Raw genomic sequence first — 18,741 nt, 5'->3', positions numbered from 1 at the left:
AATTGAGCCATCAGCGTCTCTGGCCATTTTGAACTCTAAATGAAATCTATTATTGAAGGCCTGGAGGACTGTCAGAGTAACACAATCACGCTGAGCTTGTTTTAGAGGATGAATAATAACTGCGCTGCTAATTCACTCTTGATGCACTGCGCGCGCTTTTCTTTCTAGCAAGCGTTCACTCAGAATGTTGAGTTTTGCTGCTTGTGCTTGCTGCTTATTTAACATGAGCTGAGTCAACACAGTTCTTGAGGTATTGGTGGGAAAACTGAATTGTTATGTTCGATCAATTTAAATGTGTAAAAATGATTAAGTTAAATTAATCAGTTTGTGTTGGGATAACATGAAGGAATTGAGTGGAAGCATTTTTATAGTTACTGAACACATTTAAGTGGATTGAACACAAAACAATTACGTCGTTTCCAAGAAGGGCGAAGCAGTGGCGCAGTAGGTAGTGCTGCTGCCTCACAGCAAGAAGGTCGCTGGGTTGCTGGTTCGAGCCTCGGCTCAGTTGGTGTTTCTGTGTGGAGTTTGCATGTTCTCCCTGTGTTGGCGTGGGTTTCCTCAAGGTGCTCCGGTTTCCCCCACACTCCAAAGACATGCAGTACAGGTGAATTGGGTAGGCTAAATTGTCCGTAGTGTATGAGTGTGTGTGTGGATGTTTCCCAGAGATGGGTTGCGGCTGGAAGGGGATCCGCTGCGTAAAAACTTGCTGGATAAGTTGGTGGTTCATTCCGCTGTGGCGACCCCAGATTAATAAAGGGACTAAGCCGACAAGAAAATTAATGATTGAATGTTTCCAAGAAATCTGAAGAATTAAGATATTCTAGAATGTTCTTCATATTAAAGGGTTTTTGTCCTAACCAAGCGGCAACCTCCTGCTCTCCCTGTAGAAGTCAGTACGGAAGTAACTAAAACTGCAATTCATCGACTCTCCTTTGGGGGCTGGCTCCAGGAATTCCAGATGTTCTGAGACTGCAATGCTAAATTGGCCAATTTTACAGATGATAAATACATGTTTACAAAAAAGATGGCTTTGGATCATATAGCTAATATTACCCTTCATGAAAACTGTGAGGGGGTGAATTTTTATTTTTTATTTTTTATAACTCATCCGTTTACTTTATATTAAGTTATATTAAGGGCGTGGCCACTTCATTGACAGCTAGATCTTGCTGGTTGCCGTCACTTCATCTTAGCTGGTTCCTGCTGATTAGCCACTGAACTCGCCATATACATCGCTTTTTTTGTGTTGTTTTTTGTGGCTTTACACTCAGCTGCTTTATGGAATAATTTCCTGCAATTATCAGATGATATGGGATGCTGTGTGCACTTAATTGTGCTCACAAACCATTCACGTGGCCTCCATTTCCCAGCTGAGTGAAATTATACTCTTATACACCCTCTCTGTAGATGTATTTGTTTTATTTAAGATCATTTATCATTTATAATGTTCTTTAGTGCTGTAATGCGCTCCAGAATCTGAAAGTTTGATTAGCTGTAGGCTCTGTCTGAAGCGTTGTCATACAGTGTTATGCTGGATTTCATCAATAGCCGTGCATTTACTAACACAGACTATATCTGAAGTGTTTGGAAGTAATTCGGGATTTTCTCATGTTGAAAAATATCATAAGAACAATGTTTTGCGGCTCAATGTGGTACAGCAGTGTTTTTAAAGACTAAACATTTTTATGGATGTAGTGTACAACCAAGCACACGTGCTCAGAACACTAAAAGGTTGCAGGTAAAGAAGTATTAAAGGTTTCTCCCAAAGTAAAGCCCGTCTAAGCAGAATGCTAGCAGCCGTCTGTAGCTCCACCTCGTTGCCCTTATTTGGTATCCCCCGGTGGGCGCGAAGACACGCAAACAATATGGCGACAGTTGGCTACGCCTACTTGTAGCTTCTTTTGCATTCTTCAGAAACCTATGGGTGACATAGTGTGTGGTCCTGACCAACACCTGAAATAAATGTATTTTAGAAATGGCTTCTATTTCTCACAGCTGAACAACCAACGCAATCTCACAGCAATTCGTAACTTTTTGATTCAGTGGCTAATTCGTATGATCTAATTCGAACAATTTAGTACGAGTTCCTCATCACCCAATGACGGTTAGGGGTGTGGTTAGGTGCCACGCCTCCTTTTTAAAATCGGACATTTTCGTACGACACAAATTCGTAGGAATTAGCCACTAAACTGACAAAACGTAAAATACTTGCGTTTCCTGCACTCAAAAAAATGAATTATGGCTTTAGTTGGTCCAAAGAATGTAACTATGTTTAAATTAAACAATTCGCTTATGTTTGTGTATTAAAAATAAAAGTGTTGTGTTGGAAAAAATTAGAAAAAGTAAGTTTTCACATTTAAACAGCTTGCTTAATTAACATGAATGAAAGGGAGTTGTATTGCTTCTGTAGTACTGCATTTTGGTCAATAGGTGGAGTAATATCTGCACATGCGCAGTTTCAAAACAACACAGGAAGTAAGAAGATTCAAACCACAACGATCACTCTCAGTTCGGCGCCATATTATGGGAATCAAAAGATGAAGATTACAGTACAAATTGAGAACGTGCACAAAGCTTTCCCCAATGTGGACACACAGGTGAGATTTTTTTAATACTTTTTATGTATTTATACTGAGGCTGTGACAACATTTGAATCATAAATGTACTCTCTTGTAATACTCTGTTGTGTTTGTGTATAGTATTGCTATGAAATTGCCATGTTCCCTGTGTCTTTTCCACATTATAGACAGATAAATGTATAGTTTGTTTTGCATTCCTGTGAAATTTTATACTTGGTATATATTAACTCCCCCAAAATAAGGTTGTAAACGTTGGTAGAAGGAATAGTCATGTTAGAATAGTCTAAGCTTTTCACTCATCATAGCACACGTGCTGCTGATAATGTGACAATAAAAGTGATTTGATTTTTTATTTGATTTGATGGTCTTTATTTTAAATGAGTGTCAAGCAGTTTGTCGAGTTTGAATGCTAGTTTTGATAACTTACATAATATTAATTAAAATGTGGTGTTGGCACATTGTATTTATTATCTAATTATATTATACAAGCCTGTTAACTTAAAAAAAATCAGCAAAAATGCATTTGTAACACTTAAATAGGATGACATCTAGAATTATGACATATTTAATGTAAGTTTATTTGTTTGGTCATCTAACAAGTTTAAATTTTTAAGTTTAGTAGTTTGCTGTTTATATTATTATATTTTATTATTTTAAATCTTTGCTCACTCACATCTATTTTCTCCCTCACAGGTTTACAGCTCAACCTCTAAAGTCCCATATCTGGCTGAGGGGACTGGATCATCCAGGTACTATGCCTTTAGATGCCTATACACTCATTGAAATGATGTACAGTAAAAATTACTAGTAATTTTAACTACTAATTATTTAGTAAATTACTAATTGTCATTTCATGTCATTTAGAACATCACCAGTGGAAAAAAAGGTGTGAATGCATCCTCAAAACCCCTAAGTGAGAGAATACATGGTAAGCTATTTTATTTTATTTTTTTAAACATTTTGTATTTTCCTCTTAAATTAATTCCTCCTTTCACCTTTGATCTGTTGGTAAATGTTTTATTTTTTTACCTGACTTTTTTAGGATGCTGGGCATGATGAAGCGCAAACCTTGATGTGCAACACCACCTTATGAATCTACAGTCGTTACATTAACATTTAGCAGACTCTTTTGTCTAAAGTGACTTACAATTGAGGAGACATTCAGCAAATCAACAAGAAGAGGCAATACACCCAAGATGTGCTAATCATACAAAAAAATTTAAGAATTAAGAATGCTTCTACATGTGGTTTGTCAAGCCCACACACCTGTGTAAAGCAGACTTCATGCACAATGTTTTGTTTTTTAGATATAGGGAGTGGTTGTAAGAAAGTGTCTGGTGCAAATGTGCATAAATGGTGAAAGTGTCAGAGAGATGAATGTGTGTAGCTATTGCATGTTCTGTGATGGTTGGTCTAATTTATGGTGTAGTGCTGATTGTGTTACTTTGCTTTAAAATGTTAATCTTTCTTTGAACAACTGAAGTGTTATCTGCTTTTTCAGTGTAAAGAAGGTACAGTATAGTTTACAAAAGAAGACCTAATTTTTCTAAGTATATTTTTGATAAATCATTTGAAGGCAGAATATTATTATTTTTGAATGTTTTTTGTAATATATGAAAAGTATTATTTTGAAAAGTGTATTTTATGATGTTTTTGTAAGCATATTTTTAAAATCATTTATTGTTTTCAATTTGCTTCATACTTGTATTACTGTTATTTTAATAGTATTAATATTTTAACTTATTGTAATAAGTGAAGATACAGATAAAGACAGTATTTGGATTTTGATAATCATTTTATTGCTGGAAAATATGTAAAACTGTAAAAATGCTATTGAATAAACTCAATGAAACGGAAACAGTTTTTTTATTTGGTTAAACACAACAATATCAATTTTACAATAATTGAACTTAAATAACTACATTGATTAAAGCTAGATTATAAATGTTACGTTGATTGAACTAAACAACATTACATTACCTTTATGTAACTAACTTAAGTTCACTAAAATTAATATTCTTTCTTAAAGGTAACTTAACTCGGTTACGTGGAACCAGTGGACAAAAAAAAGTTAATTAACGCCAACATATCATTCTTTTGAGTGTGATGAGATCAGTCTGGAACAACAGGATAAACTGAATTAAGCACATGAGGTGTACCTGAGCTGAGTATTGTCAGTGTTAAATGCTAACAATTTGAGTTTGAACGCCATTATACGTGACATTTAGTGCCATACTAAAAGCAACAGCAGATAGTTCACCTCAGATCTTGAAAATCCAATAAACAGTTTGAAATTGAACTTCAGAGCTGAGACTCAGAGCAAACCAACACATATCAGTGATTCAGCATCGACACTTAGTCATGTTAAAGAGCTTTAATATGTAGTAATTAGATTATAAACCTGACAATTTCACTGGAGTGCAATGAGTGCTCTATTCTGTGCTTCTGAATGGCTGTATTTGCATTTCTGCTAAATTGCTTGGAAGTTTGCTCGTGGGGGAAACCGGAGCACTCGGAGGAAACCCACACCAACACAAGAAGAACATGCAAACTCCACACAAAAATGCCAACTGACCCATCCGAGGCTCGAACCAGCGACCTCTTTGCTGTGAGGCAATCGTGCTACCCACTGTGCCACCGTGCTGCTCCAACACAATCTCACGGCAATTCGTAACTTTTTCATTTAGTGGCTAATTCGTATGAATTCGTACGATCTAATTCGTACAATTTAGTACGATTTGCTTATCCCCCAATGACGGTTGGGGTTAGGGGTGGGGTCAGGTGCCACGCCTCCTTTTTAAAATCGTACCATTTCGTACGACTGAACTCGTACGAATTCATACGAATTAACCACTAAACTGGCAAAATGTAAAATACTTACGTTTTCTCGTGAGATCAGGCTGGCTGCTCTTATTATAAATATTATTATTATTATTATTATTATTATTATTATTTATCAGAAGCGTCTTTAAGCTGGTCCGTTGCATAAATTCTCAAGATTTTACCAGGTGAATTTGCTCTAAATAACGAATTTTATTATTTTGGACACAACAGTTGGCAAGCTTGAGTTAAGAAACAGTTCCTGATGCCAACAAACGATTTAAACTGCTCAATAAAGTCCGTCAACCAAAGTTAACGCTCTGAAAACTGCTGCGATACTCCTGATCCTGAAAGTGCATTAAGACTATCAGCAGGCCTCATTGTGTGTCGTGTGTTTGGAGGTTTCTCACTGCAGGAAATCTTCTTCACAACCCATCCATCTTCTCTCAATCAATGCTGTTAAAAGCAGAGCCTGTAGTTTAGAGCAAGTGTGTTTAAAAACAACCCAGCTCTATTGATCTGCGTGACCATGAAGAGTTGATGAGCTGACACACACACATACACACATTTAGTGTTTATAGACAAATATGTACAAACTCAACTGTTGGGTTAAAATTCATCATTTATATTTAGTTTTTAAAAATTTCAGGTTTGTTCAAAATTGACCCAATGTGAGGTTACGACAATCCTGTATTTTTTAGTGTATGTTGGACATAATGCCCTCTGAAAAACACTGAGTTATTTCAACCAAAATAAAAAAAAAAAATGTTTTGTCCACATTTTACCCCAAATTGGGTTAACACTGTAAACACTTTAAAAAAATGCTGGGCGACTGTTCAATGTTGAGTCAAATATGGACAAACCCAATTGTTGGGTTAAAAAAAGTGTCATTTAAATTTAATTTTTAAAAAAATATACAGTATACCCAATATACAGGTTTGTCTAATTTTGACCCAACATTGGGTTATAACAACCTAGTATTTTTAAGAGTGTACATTAGACATAATACACTCTGAAATATGCTGGGTTATTACAACCTAAATTGGTTAAAATATGAAAAACCTAAAACATACATGAATTTAAAAAAAGTAACAGAGTCATTTTGTCCACATTGTACCCCAAAATGTGTTGAAATCACCCAGAAATAACTCTAAAATTTGGGTTGCTGTAGACAAACGTTGAGTCAAATATTGACAAACCCAACCACTGGGTTAGAAAACATCATTTCAATTTAAGAAAATATATTAACCCAAACATGGGGTTGTACAAATTTGACCCAATGTTGGGTAATGATAATCTGGTATTTTTAGGTTGTATAAAATATGTACTGTGTTTTAGAAGTGCTGGGTTATTTCAACCCAAATTGGTTAAAATATGAGCGAACCTGATTGTTCCCTTAATAAATGTATTGTAAATGTATTGTAAAAAAATGTACCTAGTAATTTGTTTTGTCCACGTTTTACCCCAAATTTGGTTGAAATAGCCCATATTTTTATGTAAACACTCTAAAACAACACTGAGTGGCTGTAGCCCAATGTTTGGTTAAATATCGGCAAACCAAACTGCTGGGTTAAAGTGTGATTTTAAATTTAATTGGAAAAAATTATGTTTGTCCCAAGAGTGTAAGTTGGACATAATACACTCTGAAATATACTGGGTTATTTTAACCCAATTTGGTTAAAATATTAGCAAAACTAAATGTTCTCCTATAAAATGAATTCAAAAAATTTAACAGAGTAATTGGGTTTTGTCCACATTTTAACACAAATTGTGTTGAAATCACCCTAACCCTGAATGATAAGCCAGAAATAACTCTAAAATTTAAGTTGCTGTAGCCAAACGTTGAGTCAAATATGGACAAACCCAACTGGGTAAGAAATATTTCAATTTAATTATAAAAAAAAAAAACGAAAAATGGGATTGTCTAAATTTGACCCAATGTTGGGTTTAAACAATCTCGTATTTTTTAGGTAATGTAAAATGTTAGACATAATACACACTAACCAATTTGTGTTATAATAACCCAGCACTTTTTAAACCCAAATCTTGAGCTATGAACAAATTGATTTTGTCAAAATTTAATGCCAAATAGGGTTGAAATGACCCAGCTTTTTATAAATATCCCTGGGGTGGAAAAGTTACATTTTTTTCATAACCCAACATTGGGTCAAATATGGACCAACCCACACAATTGTTAAATTTCTAAACTGAATTTAAATTAAACTTTTTATACTCAAAAGTTTTGTTTGTCCATTTAAACTAAATGAAAGACTTTAGTATAAGTAACCGTTTATTAAGTGGCTTAATACCTGAATATTATGACGATATTAACTGTTTATTAGCCCTTTTAATGTTCATAATCTTTTTTTTACATCTCTAATCCTACCCAATACCTCCTTACTAACAGTTAATAAGCAGCTAATTAGTATAGTTTGAGCTAAAAGTAATGTTATGTAAATGATTTGTTAATAGCATGAATTGTACATAAAAAGTGTGAACAAACATTTTAACTCAACATTGGGTTCCAACAATAACCCAGCATTTTTAGGAAAAGATGATGTGGCATTGGTTTCAAATCCTGTAATAAAGTGGTCTGATTTTATAGTCATATCATTGGGGAAAAAAAGAATAAATGCATCCCTGATGTTTGACTATCAGATTTTTGCGGCATCGTCATTTGAAAAAGAGAATATTTACAAAAACTGCAGACAGCAAAACATCACCTCTGTGTGTACGAGCTAAGCATATTTAACAGCGGAGAGGAAAGAAATAGCCAACAAATATATCAGCTGTGCAGTCGGGGCCCATTTTACAGCAATTACCAGCGATATTCAGTGTTTACACGTCTAGAAAACTCATCTCTCGCAGCCCTTGTAAAGCAATAAACAGATAAAACGCCGGCGCTGAATGAAGATGATTGGATAGTTTGGACAGTTCAGATGGAGCCTCTTGACTTACAAAGCTTCGAATCCAGTCAATTGTGAAATAGCAGTATAAATATACACCCTAACTCTGAATTTACTGGAGGGATTAGAGAGCTTTTCAAGTCCTCGCAGCCTCTTTTCATGGTGTTGTGTACAAAAGCGTTGTATTACCGCTGTAAGCCACGGGGCCCGACTCGCTCCTCTGATGTTTGTTGATGTCGGACTTTGCTTTTTTGCCAGCAGAAACGGCCGATCTGTGCTAATCCTGCCTTTCTTGCGAAGAGTTTACTACATTTCTGAATTTACACGTTTAATGCCTTTTTAAAATGCTCTTTGAACATTTTTAGCCCCGCGCTCTTTCCGCATCACGGCGGAGGGAAAAAAAGGGGGCAACACACATTTTGACGCTTTATGTGGAGCATAAATTTAATATCTCCTCCACTTAAGAGTACCGTCCCGTAATCCCCCTGCAATAAATGTTGACTTGTGCTATTTAAATTCACAATTTATCCACTCTTATACCCACGAGGCCACTGTGACACTTATTGAGTCCATGTATAGGCGAAGCACAGTAAAAAAGGCACTGCAAACCATTCTGAGAGGAGTTTCCAAAGTAAATATAAAAACACTCTTTAAAAAAATAATAAAGGCTTTTTAGTTGATTTTTATATTTGAATTAATTCATTTTTATAGTAGATCCTGATCTGATCGTTTATTGACGATCCTCAAATTTGGCCTTGGAAAATATCGACTGCAAAACAAAATGGCAGCATCTATCCACAATATGTTCTTGTTTTTAGGGAATTTCGTGAAACTGATGGCAAAACTGCTGCTTAAAGGGATAGTTCACGCAAAAATCTAAAACAGATCCTCATGAATTTCTGTTGAACAGAAAACCAAATATTCTGAGGGAAAAGCCGCCATTGGCATCCATTCTAAGACCAAGAAAATGTAAAATACTTTGGAGGTCAATAGCTGTTTTTTCCCTGGCTTGATTCAGTGTATTCAGCAATAAAATTACATATTCACATTTCAGATTATCTATATAAACATGTGATCACCTAACATATAACAATAAACAATTCTTAAGATGTGCAACATTCCTATTTGTGTAATACTGGTCTAAACAATCCATTTGTGCAGGATTTTCCTATATAATATGCAATTTTTACATTTATTCATAGAAAAATTGTCTTTATACAAGCAGAAGATGCTGGGAATTATGTCCAGGCTCTTTGTTTGAGTTTCGTTTATATTAACTTTGATATGTCTTGTTTTGTATTTGCTCTACTGCAAATTTGTAAAATTTGTACACCCAGGGTTTGCACTTAATTCCATACAGTTATTCGATTATATATTTCCCTGTGTGTTGAAAAACACTGAGAGTAACTCATAACTTTAGTGTAGGATGAGTAAATAATGAATAATGAGAGGATTTTCACTTTTGGGTGAACTATCCCTTTTAATATAATTCCTCTTTACGCATATAAAACAGCTCTATTTCAAAAGTCCTTAATAAAAGTGGTTTGATTCATGTGTATTTAAAGTTTACAGAGAACGCGTGTATAATTTAGCCACAAACAAAACCACAGATTCCAGAATGGGCATTGATAAACTCTTCATATGATTATTATAAATGGCACAGATGATTGATGTCTAAAGATCCTTTAAAACAGTAATTGAAATCATGTTAACAGATGATTGGGATTACAAAGTACTTTGGCCTCTTGCACAAATATTCTACAATAAATGTTAGACACCCAAATGAAAAATACTGTAGTAATTTATAGTAAACACTAGTGTTTTAAAACCATAAGGTTAACATGTTGGGAGTAATTATAGCTACTATTGTAAACAACAACTATAGGCTAATAAACAAATGACCCACGTTTTCCATATTACAATTTATAGGCCTAATACACCACAGTTTACTGTAGTAGCAGCTAAAATATACTTGTATTTATTAGTTTATCATAGACTGTAAAAAGTATGCGATCAATTAGTCATGACAGCGTATGTTTTAGGTCATTTCAACTTATTATGCTAAGCTAATCACGTTCTTACTTAAATTTATAAGTTTCACAAGCTGTTTTAAGTTGGTTTAACCTAATATGAATTCAGTAGACTCCAAGTTAATTTGATTCAGCTTAATTTAAGGCAGCAGAATTTTTTTAGCAAACAAATGACCCACGTTTTCAGCAATACAATTTATAGGCCTACTACAATACACCAGTTTACTGTAGTAGCAACTAAAATATACATGTATTTATTAGTTTATCATACACTGTAAAAATTATACGATCAATTAGTCATGACAGCATTATGTTTTCAGGTCATTGTTACTTATTAAGCTAAGTTAATCATGTTCTAACTTAAATTTATAAGTTTCACACACTGTTTTAAGTCAGTTTAATATAAGTTCAATGGACTCATAAAAATCATTTGATTCAGCTTAAAGATTTAAGCCAAACAGGATTTTTACAATGTATAGTAAACAAATGACCCACATTTTCAACAATAGGCCTAATACACCACATTCTACTGTAGTAGCAACTAAAATATACTTGTATTTATTAGTTTATCATACACTAAAGTGTATGATCAGTTAGTCATGACAGCATGTGTTTTAGGTCATTATAACTTAATGTAAATTAATCATCTTCTAACTTTAATTTAAGTTTCACAAGCCGTTTTAAGTCAGTTTAAAATAATATAAGTTCTGTAGACTCAAAGTTAATTTGATTCAGCTTAATATTAAGGCAACCAGGATTTTTTAGTGTATAGGCTAATATAAACAAATGACCCATGTTTTCAACAATGCACTGTGTAGGCCTAATACACCACAGTTTACTGTAGTAGCAGCTAAGATATACTTGTAGGCCTATTCATTAGTTTATCATACTGTAAAAATTATACCATCAATTAGTCCTGACTGCATATTTTTAGGTAATTATAACTTATTAAGCTAAGTTAATCATGTTCTAACTTAAATGTATACGTTTCACAGGCTGTTGTAAGTTGGTTTAACATAAGTTCAGGAGACTCATAAAGTTAATTTGATTCAGCTTAAATACTATGCTTTAGATTTGTGCTATAAATACCATTCATACACTTTAATTGACTATATAGTTCTTATAAAAGAACTATAGTGTTTACTATAAATTACTACTGTAGTATTTTGTCATCTGGGTTAGCTAAATGGTTCCCATACCAACTTCTTTTTAAATATAAAAAAAGATTTACGCATCGTGTACAGTTTAAAAGCACAACGCTTGTTCGTTTCATTCTGGAAACAATAAATACAAAAAAAAAAAAAAGAAAAGAAAAGCTAAATATTCGCCCTCTTGTGCTCGAAAGTGAGTTCTTTGCACATCTCCAGAGTCAGTTTGCTGTCTCTGGTTCTGTGTAACACCGCCTGGTTTATTCCGTTCAGGTGTGTCGAGTTCCCGCCACTGCCGCCGTTCAAATGTCCAAAGGCGCCATAGTTCGAGAAACCCGCGAAAAATGGAGACGCGTAGTACAAATGTCTGGCGGGAAACGTGCACTGTGGTGACCCCGCGCGTGACGTATGTGACACCTCCTCGCGCCCTTTATCCGACGTAGCGATTTCTGCCAGAGACCAGAGTTTGGGTTTGGGGTTCGGGGAGGGGATGACAGATGTGGGCTTGCAGTTTCCGCTGAGGGGCTTAATCGTGCTTTCACTCAGTTCGTCTTGGGGAGAGGAGGTCGTGGGCACCGGAGACTCTGTCCGGTTTTCCTCTTCTTCCCCGCAGTCGATTATCACACTGTCCGTGGAGTCGTCGTGGTCTTCCGCACGGGTTTCTATACAGATCAAAACATAACAGACTTAATAATGACGCAAAACAACAATTACAGTATATAAATAATAAATATTTCATTGATTTTCTCTTACTCTGTGTACAAACTAAAACCTATTAACAGGATTACTAGACAATTATAATGCATGGCTTTTGGTTTGTAGGATCATGAGATATAATTCATAATTACTGAGGTGATTTTTATCTACAAACAATGGTAGAATGTTTTTGTTTTATTTAACTAGCCTTTACTTCGGAGCCTCATTGCCCGCCATTATAATAATGACATCATTTTCAATAGTTTAAAGGGTTTAAAAGGATTTGTGGTTTAGTAAAAAAAAAAGATTTTAAAAAGAAAAACATCTGACTGGAAAAAGTCTCAAATCCTTTTTTTTTCTGTTTGAAATATTATGTTTTGTTATGAAACGAAATGTCTTAATATAATAATGATGATAATAATAATAATACATTGTTATTTTTAACCGTAATACAAACTGTTATTTGTATTTTCTCAAACTCAGTGTAACCATACTGAAGGTTATTTTGTGACATTAAATAAATTAAACACATAATATTTGACAATTGGGTTATTTGTCTATTTATCTATCAAGCCTATTTGTTTATTTATAGCCCTTTATGTAAATGTACCTCATTATAATTTCTTAAACCCATATGGAGACTTATTAATATTCAAAACTCAGAAATTATTTCATTCATTTTCCTTCGGCTTAGTCCCTTTTATTTATCAGGGGTCGCCACAGTGGAATGAACCGCCAGCTTATCCAGCATATGTTTTACACCGCGGATACCCTTCCTGCTGCAACCTATCACTGGGAAACACCCAGACACACTCATACGGCCAATTTAGGTAATCAATTCCGCATGTGTTTAGACTGTTTGGGAAACCGGAGCACCCGAAGGAAATCACAGTCCAAACTCCACACAGAAAAGCCAATTGGCCCAGCCAGGACTCGAACCAGCGAGTTCTTGTTGTGAGGCGACAGTGCTAACCATTGAGCTACCATGTCGCCAGTCCCGATAATGATTAGGTTGAGTTGCAGAATACTATAAATGATTGAGTTGACAATTGGCAATAGGCTAAATTAAGTTGATTAAAATCTTTGTTTGTGATCTAAATGTTAAAAAAAGGTATATTTATTTTTAGAAAACTTTAAAAAACCTATATTAAACACGCACAACTAACACCAAAATAGACAAATAAAGCGCACCTGAATCTTTGGTGCTCTCGGCTGTCTTCATGGGCTCATCATCTTCATCATTTTTCTCCAAATCAATGCTGTCCTCTTCATCCTCATCCTCGCTCCGCGTCCTGGGCGTCCACGTCATCTTGTTTTCCTTTTTCAGCCTCCTGCGCGCGTTGGCGAACCAGGTGGACACTTGAGTGAGGGTCATTTTGGTGATGATGGCCAGCATGATCTTCTCTCCTTTGGTGGGATAAGGGTTTTTGCGGTGCTCGCTGAGCCAGGCCTTCAGGGTGGCGGTGGCGTCGCGCGTTGCGTTTTTCCGGTAAGCGGGGTCCCCGAACGGGTACGGGCCCAGGGGACCGGCGTACGGGTGATAGCCGATGGAGCCGGTCATGCCTGGAGAAGGGTCATATGGGGAGCCCTGGGCAATGAATTAATATAGATTACATTGAGGATGGAAAAAAAGGCACAGATGAACTGTAAGCGACTGTTATCAGATTGCTTCAGGAATATGCAAGATATTAACTGCATGATGTAATGATAATGCACTTGAATCATTTGATTGTCATCTGTTGCATATTGATATGAATGATTCATACATTAAAATTATAGCGTGATCAAAATTGAACGAAAACAAATATTATTCCAAAGATTAACACATAATTTCTCCAATTAAGGAACAGTTATAGGCTATATTTTGAAGCTTTAAAAACCCTGACTAAACAGCCAAAGTACAAAAACAATTGGTATTTTAATTATAGCTTATTATTAAATGTTTTATGTTTCTGGTAGGTTATGAAAAAGTCGCAATATTTCGATTTCGCAATATTCAATATTGTTATATCATTATTTTTATTACTAGGCTACAGTTTTTACATCATTTTAATAACCTTAATCGTCTTTTCCCCCTAAAAAAGTTTTAAGGAATTAAAAGGTTGGATTTTGAAGATTTTAGGCAATCAAAACTTAACCATTTATTTGTTTTAACTGTCTAAAAACTGCAACTTAATGTTGGCGTTTTCTAGAAGAAAATTAAGGAAGTTTAAAGTGTTTAAATGTTTTTATTTATAGATCTATAACAGAAATAAATTCCCGACATCCATCAATCATTTTAAAAATGCTGAACGTTAAGGTGCAAATATGGACAAACCCAGTGGGCCTAATCTTTGTCAATTAAATTAAAATAACACTTTTTGACGATTGTTTTAGTCCACATTTGACCCAATATTAAGTTATAACATTCCTGCATTTTTTTAGAGTGTGACGGTGTCATATAGTCGTCACCACTAACCATAAACCTGCAAATAAAGAAGCTCTTGATTATGAATGAAACTCACCCCGTATGAAGTGAAGGGGGCTGCGGATTCTGGGCTGTACTGGAGGGAGCTGAAGGCGGCGGTGGTGTTCGTGAAGGCTGTGGACGCATACGGGGCGAAAGCAGATCCACTGGAGGACCGTCCCAGATCGTCCGTTCGCGGTGCCGTTATCCCGGTGGAGCCGTACGGCGGACACGAGTACAGAGACAGCGACGACTGGTACAAGTATCCCTGTGGAAACGCCATGACCAGATTACCGCTACAGTCACCTCTGTACTCTCATCCTATGTTCCATCGAAGGAGGGGGAAACACTCAAGGCTGATCAACTCCTGATATTAGTAAGTGACACATTGCATGAGCTGAAGAGCGTCTGGAGTTCCGCGCGCTTCCTCAAGGAGACGGAAAGAAGAGCTCAAGCTGAGTTTTCCTTTCTCTCTCTCTCTCTCTCTCTCTCTCTCTCTCTCTCTCTCTCTCTCTCTCTCTCTCTCTCACACACACACACACTTCAACTTAAAAAGAGCTTTATTGGCTTGACTTGTATTACTTGAAGTATTGCCAGAGCATTGCACATTACATAAACAATGAATAAAATTAAGTGGTTATATAACAAACACACACACACAACTGAATCATGGATAAACACATAGGTTACACAAGAAATAAAAAGTGTATGACTATTTTAAAAAATAATAAAAGTAAAATAAATGTAAATAATAATAGCCTAAATACAATACACAACTGTGCATCCGTGCAGAAGGTTTGTGATGTCTCTTTCTCTTGAATTTTGTAATGGGGCAGGCTCAGTTGGCTGTCTAGGAAAAATTAAACTGAACAGAATAGTTGTTGCGTTTTCCAACATACAAGCAAATATAATGACACTTGAAAATATTTGGTACTTTAACAGTGCGGTGTGTTGTTTTGTTCTCCGAAACTGATGATTTTTACCTTTTATAAATTGCTTTCATGTCATGTATGCATAGTAGTATGGTGTTTGTTTTAAAGTCTGCGTTCCGTAGTCTACTGTTTTGAATGTCTAGTCAATGTAAATGGCTGAGTCTTGCTTTTCTTGAAATGTCTAAAATAAAACATGACACTTTTTGAGTTCGTCATTGCTGTTTATTTATTACTATTATTAAATAAAATTTTTTTTTTTTTTAGCTGTAACTGGTTAAGTTTTAAAACCCCCTAGTAAAGTTATTGTTGAGCTATTCGTTAAGCTTTTATTTTAAGACTCTGATCATTCAAAGTCGTGAAATATTTTATGGGAACGTTATAATAATGTTAGGAGGAAAAATTACTGGATATGGATGGATGGATGGATAGATAGACTATTACAAGTATATTTATTTACATTTTAGCCTACAATCACAGACATAATATATATAAACTTAAAGATTTATGACTACAGCTAAAATTATATGATTAAAGTAGTAAAATAGGGTATGAGAACGTTCTAAGAATGAGAACGTTAGCCGAAAGGGGGACTTGCAGATTATCTATCTATCTATCTATCTATCTATCTATCTATCTATCTATCTATCTATCTATCTATCTATCTATCTATCTATCTATCTATCTATCTATCTATCTATCTATCTATCTATCTATCTAAGGAACTTTCGACAACTTGGATGATCGTACAAACATGGATTCACCACAAAAGCTAAGAATTGCGAGATCTTTTCTAGACTAGTGCAAACGCCCCACAGCAGACTAACCTATTAAACGTGTTTATTAACATTTTAACCTTCAATAACAGACATATTCTAATTTACGGGCTATAATACTAAAGCTTTAAGACCATTACTAAAATTCTGTACACATTCATTCCGCTCTTAATTCGAATTCAAACGTGACGTGTTTACACTATAAGAGTCGCGATTCTGAATTATTTTTTTAAAATCAGTTTCCAACTTCAAAGTTTTCCATTTTCAGTGCTTTATACATGCATGGCATGAAATAGCCTAGATGTATTTTATAAAGCGAGATAGAGGAAACAATTTCGCTGTGATATACATCCAGGCTATTTTATGCCATTTTTGCGATATTTATACTTTAACTATGTTACTTTAATTTAGTTTGTTATTTATTTGTGCTTGGCTTGCAGACAGTGTGATAATCAGCAGAGGACGCGTGTGAGTTAATCCTCCGAGATCCTCTGCTCAGACACGAAGCGCACAGGAATCCCGGCAGTATTAACATGACTTCCACGAATCCGACCGAGGCAGGAGAAGACCCTTTGACTGAAGACGGTGGCACACATGATGCTCAATCCAGGCACGAGCTGCCAGAGACACAACGGCCTACCGGAACAGGTAAAGACAGGCTGAAGGATCGCTTGTGAGCGCGCGTGCATGTGAGCGCGCACTATAGGCCAGGTTATTACACCTAAAGTGCTCGCATAAACGGTTTATCTTCACATCTTCCCTTATCTAGACACCTCTCAACAAAACATAAAGGCATCGCTTGGATTCCTTGAACAATTTAAACATGCACAGAGGTGACTAATCTCATTTACAAGCTCTATTAATAGACTTAAGTGCTTAATGCAGCGTGATGTGAAGGTATTCTAGAGCGAATTCATGCTCGTTATAATGTATTTTGGAGTTGCATGGATAATTGTAAGCCTATTATTTCATTATAATGCTTGATACCTATTGAAACAGGGCGTTGATGCATCATAACCTAATTATTCATGAGAACATTATAGTGTAAAAGACATTAGTATCAATTGCATTATAGTTACAGGCTTTGAAAGACTGAGTAAACAGACTTGAATTGTCTGTATTAAAGATCTAACGAGTTTAACTCATTTGTGTTTTCATCCAGATGAAGCGGACCAGGGAAGACTCACATTTGCAGTCAATGAAAAGGTAATTTTAAAAGGTGGTTGATGTAAGGATTAAGGTTAAAGGGGGCCTGTTATGCAAAAACCACTTTAATAAGGGGTTTAAACACTGTTGTGCTTCAGCAGTGTGTGAATATAACCAGCGTCTAATGGTAAAAAATGTATTAATCATTGTTTATAATCGCACTTGATTAAAACAGTCTGCAAAAACACTTTGATTGACATTCTCCCTTTGTACGTGTCATCAGAGGTGGAAAACCCCGCCCACTAGTGACCATCTCTCCCTGATTAGCATAAACAGCCCTGAGTGTAAAGCAGTCTTCCTACATTTTTCACACAGATAACATTAGTCCTCTTTTGAATCTGCCACTATGCTGACACACATGCTTTTGTAGCTCCGCCCTCTTTTAAAAAGGGCACAATCTCATTTGAATTTAAAGTGACAGTCACCAAAACGCCACAATTTGGATCAAGGCTGAAAAAGAGTTGTGGGCAGATTAAGAGAGTTATGAACTATTATATGTGTGGTATTTTGAGCTGAAACTTCACACACACACTCGACATTAGAGACTTATTTTAGATCTTGTAAAAAGGGGCATATTAGGTCACGTTTAAGTCAATTTTTATTGAAGGATGCCGTTTATCAATATCCATTTACATTATATGTTCATTTACACTATAACAAGGTATAACTTCCAACAGCTTAGCCACCATGAGTAAAAGCTATACACAATTTAATATTTTTATGTATTTGTTTACGTCCACTATACTAGTCAGAATTTCTTAGATAGCACACGTACGTCTGCAAGATGTATTTCAAAAAACCAACACAGGCTTATTCTGAAAACGTAGCCCAATATAAATTTCTGGAGGTCGCGAATTATGTAGCCAGAGCTACGTATGGCTGCGTTTCGACTTTAAAACGAGTGCTAAGCGTGTGGGGGGGGTATAACGCCGCTCCTTTTCAGTGTTACCACCAAACTGCTTACCTCCATATGGGCGGCTTACCAGGTTACCAGTTTAACCAGTAGCTCAACGGGCTTAAAGCAGAGGAGTGTTGACCAAAAACAAGTAAGACAAAAACAGAAGCTGAAAAATAAAGTAAATAACAGGTTGAGAATGTGGTAAAATCTGAAAACGTGGTAAAAATCAGGTGAGGGCTTTTCTTTTTCTGGATTGCTTTTTAAAACTGTCGCTTGGGTTTAGGGTAGTGGGTGGGCGGGTCTG

At 35.7% G+C, this 18,741-nt stretch overlaps 3 protein-coding genes across 9 annotated transcripts in view; 2 read left to right on the top strand and 1 right to left on the bottom strand.

The window, feature by feature from the left end:
• dus2 (dihydrouridine synthase 2) overlaps window positions 1-18,741 on the top strand; it is a 255,375-nt gene that overhangs the window by 93,764 nt on the left and 142,870 nt on the right. The gene's annotated exons all lie outside the window — the stretch shown is intronic.
• LOC110438397 (uncharacterized) overlaps window positions 1-18,741 on the top strand; it is a 140,074-nt gene that overhangs the window by 26,240 nt on the left and 95,093 nt on the right. For 3 of the 6 annotated variants that reach the window (XR_012400545.1, XM_073943423.1, XM_073943427.1), the window contains exons 1-2: window positions 17,098-17,166; window positions 17,496-17,539. Coding sequence is in view for 5 of the 6 variants with exons in the window: in XM_073943423.1 (XP_073799524.1) it covers window positions 17,157-17,166; window positions 17,496-17,539 (54 nt within the window). In the remaining variant the exon portion in view is untranslated. Of the gene's footprint in view, window positions 1-14,606; window positions 15,005-16,773; window positions 17,167-17,495; window positions 17,540-18,741 lie in introns of those variants that run through there. The other 3 variants (XM_073943422.1, XM_073943421.1, XM_073943426.1) reach the window with 3 other exon arrangements.
• irx5b (iroquois homeobox 5b) lies at window positions 8,170-15,066 on the bottom strand. Of its 2 annotated transcripts, none has more exons than XM_073941947.1 (3): window positions 14,687-15,066; window positions 13,374-13,745; window positions 8,170-12,148 (listed from the first exon to the last, which is right to left on the bottom strand). In XM_073941947.1, the coding sequence occupies exons 2-3, from the start codon at window positions 13,741-13,743 to the stop codon at window positions 11,655-11,657; spliced, it is 864 nt and encodes a 287-aa protein (XP_073798048.1). In that variant the 5' UTR covers window positions 13,744-13,745; window positions 14,687-15,066; the 3' UTR covers window positions 8,170-11,654.

This window comes from Danio rerio, chromosome 25 (assembly GCF_049306965.1).
Source record: "Danio rerio strain Tuebingen ecotype United States chromosome 25, GRCz12tu, whole genome shotgun sequence".
Taxonomy (NCBI): Eukaryota; Metazoa; Chordata; class Actinopteri; order Cypriniformes; family Danionidae; genus Danio; species Danio rerio.
This window is presented reverse-complemented; position numbering and strand designations above follow the sequence as displayed.

Excerpts from the sequence above, each read along its gene's own strand:
- irx5b (XM_073941947.1), bottom strand. The coding sequence starts at position 13,743 with ATGACCGGCTCCATCGGCTATCACCCGTACGCCGGTCCCCTGGGCCCG. Across the intron at positions 12,149-13,373 it reads CGAGAGCACCAAAGATTCAG|AAACCCGTGCGGAAGACCAC; the intron begins GTGCGCTTTATT and ends TGATCTGTATAG.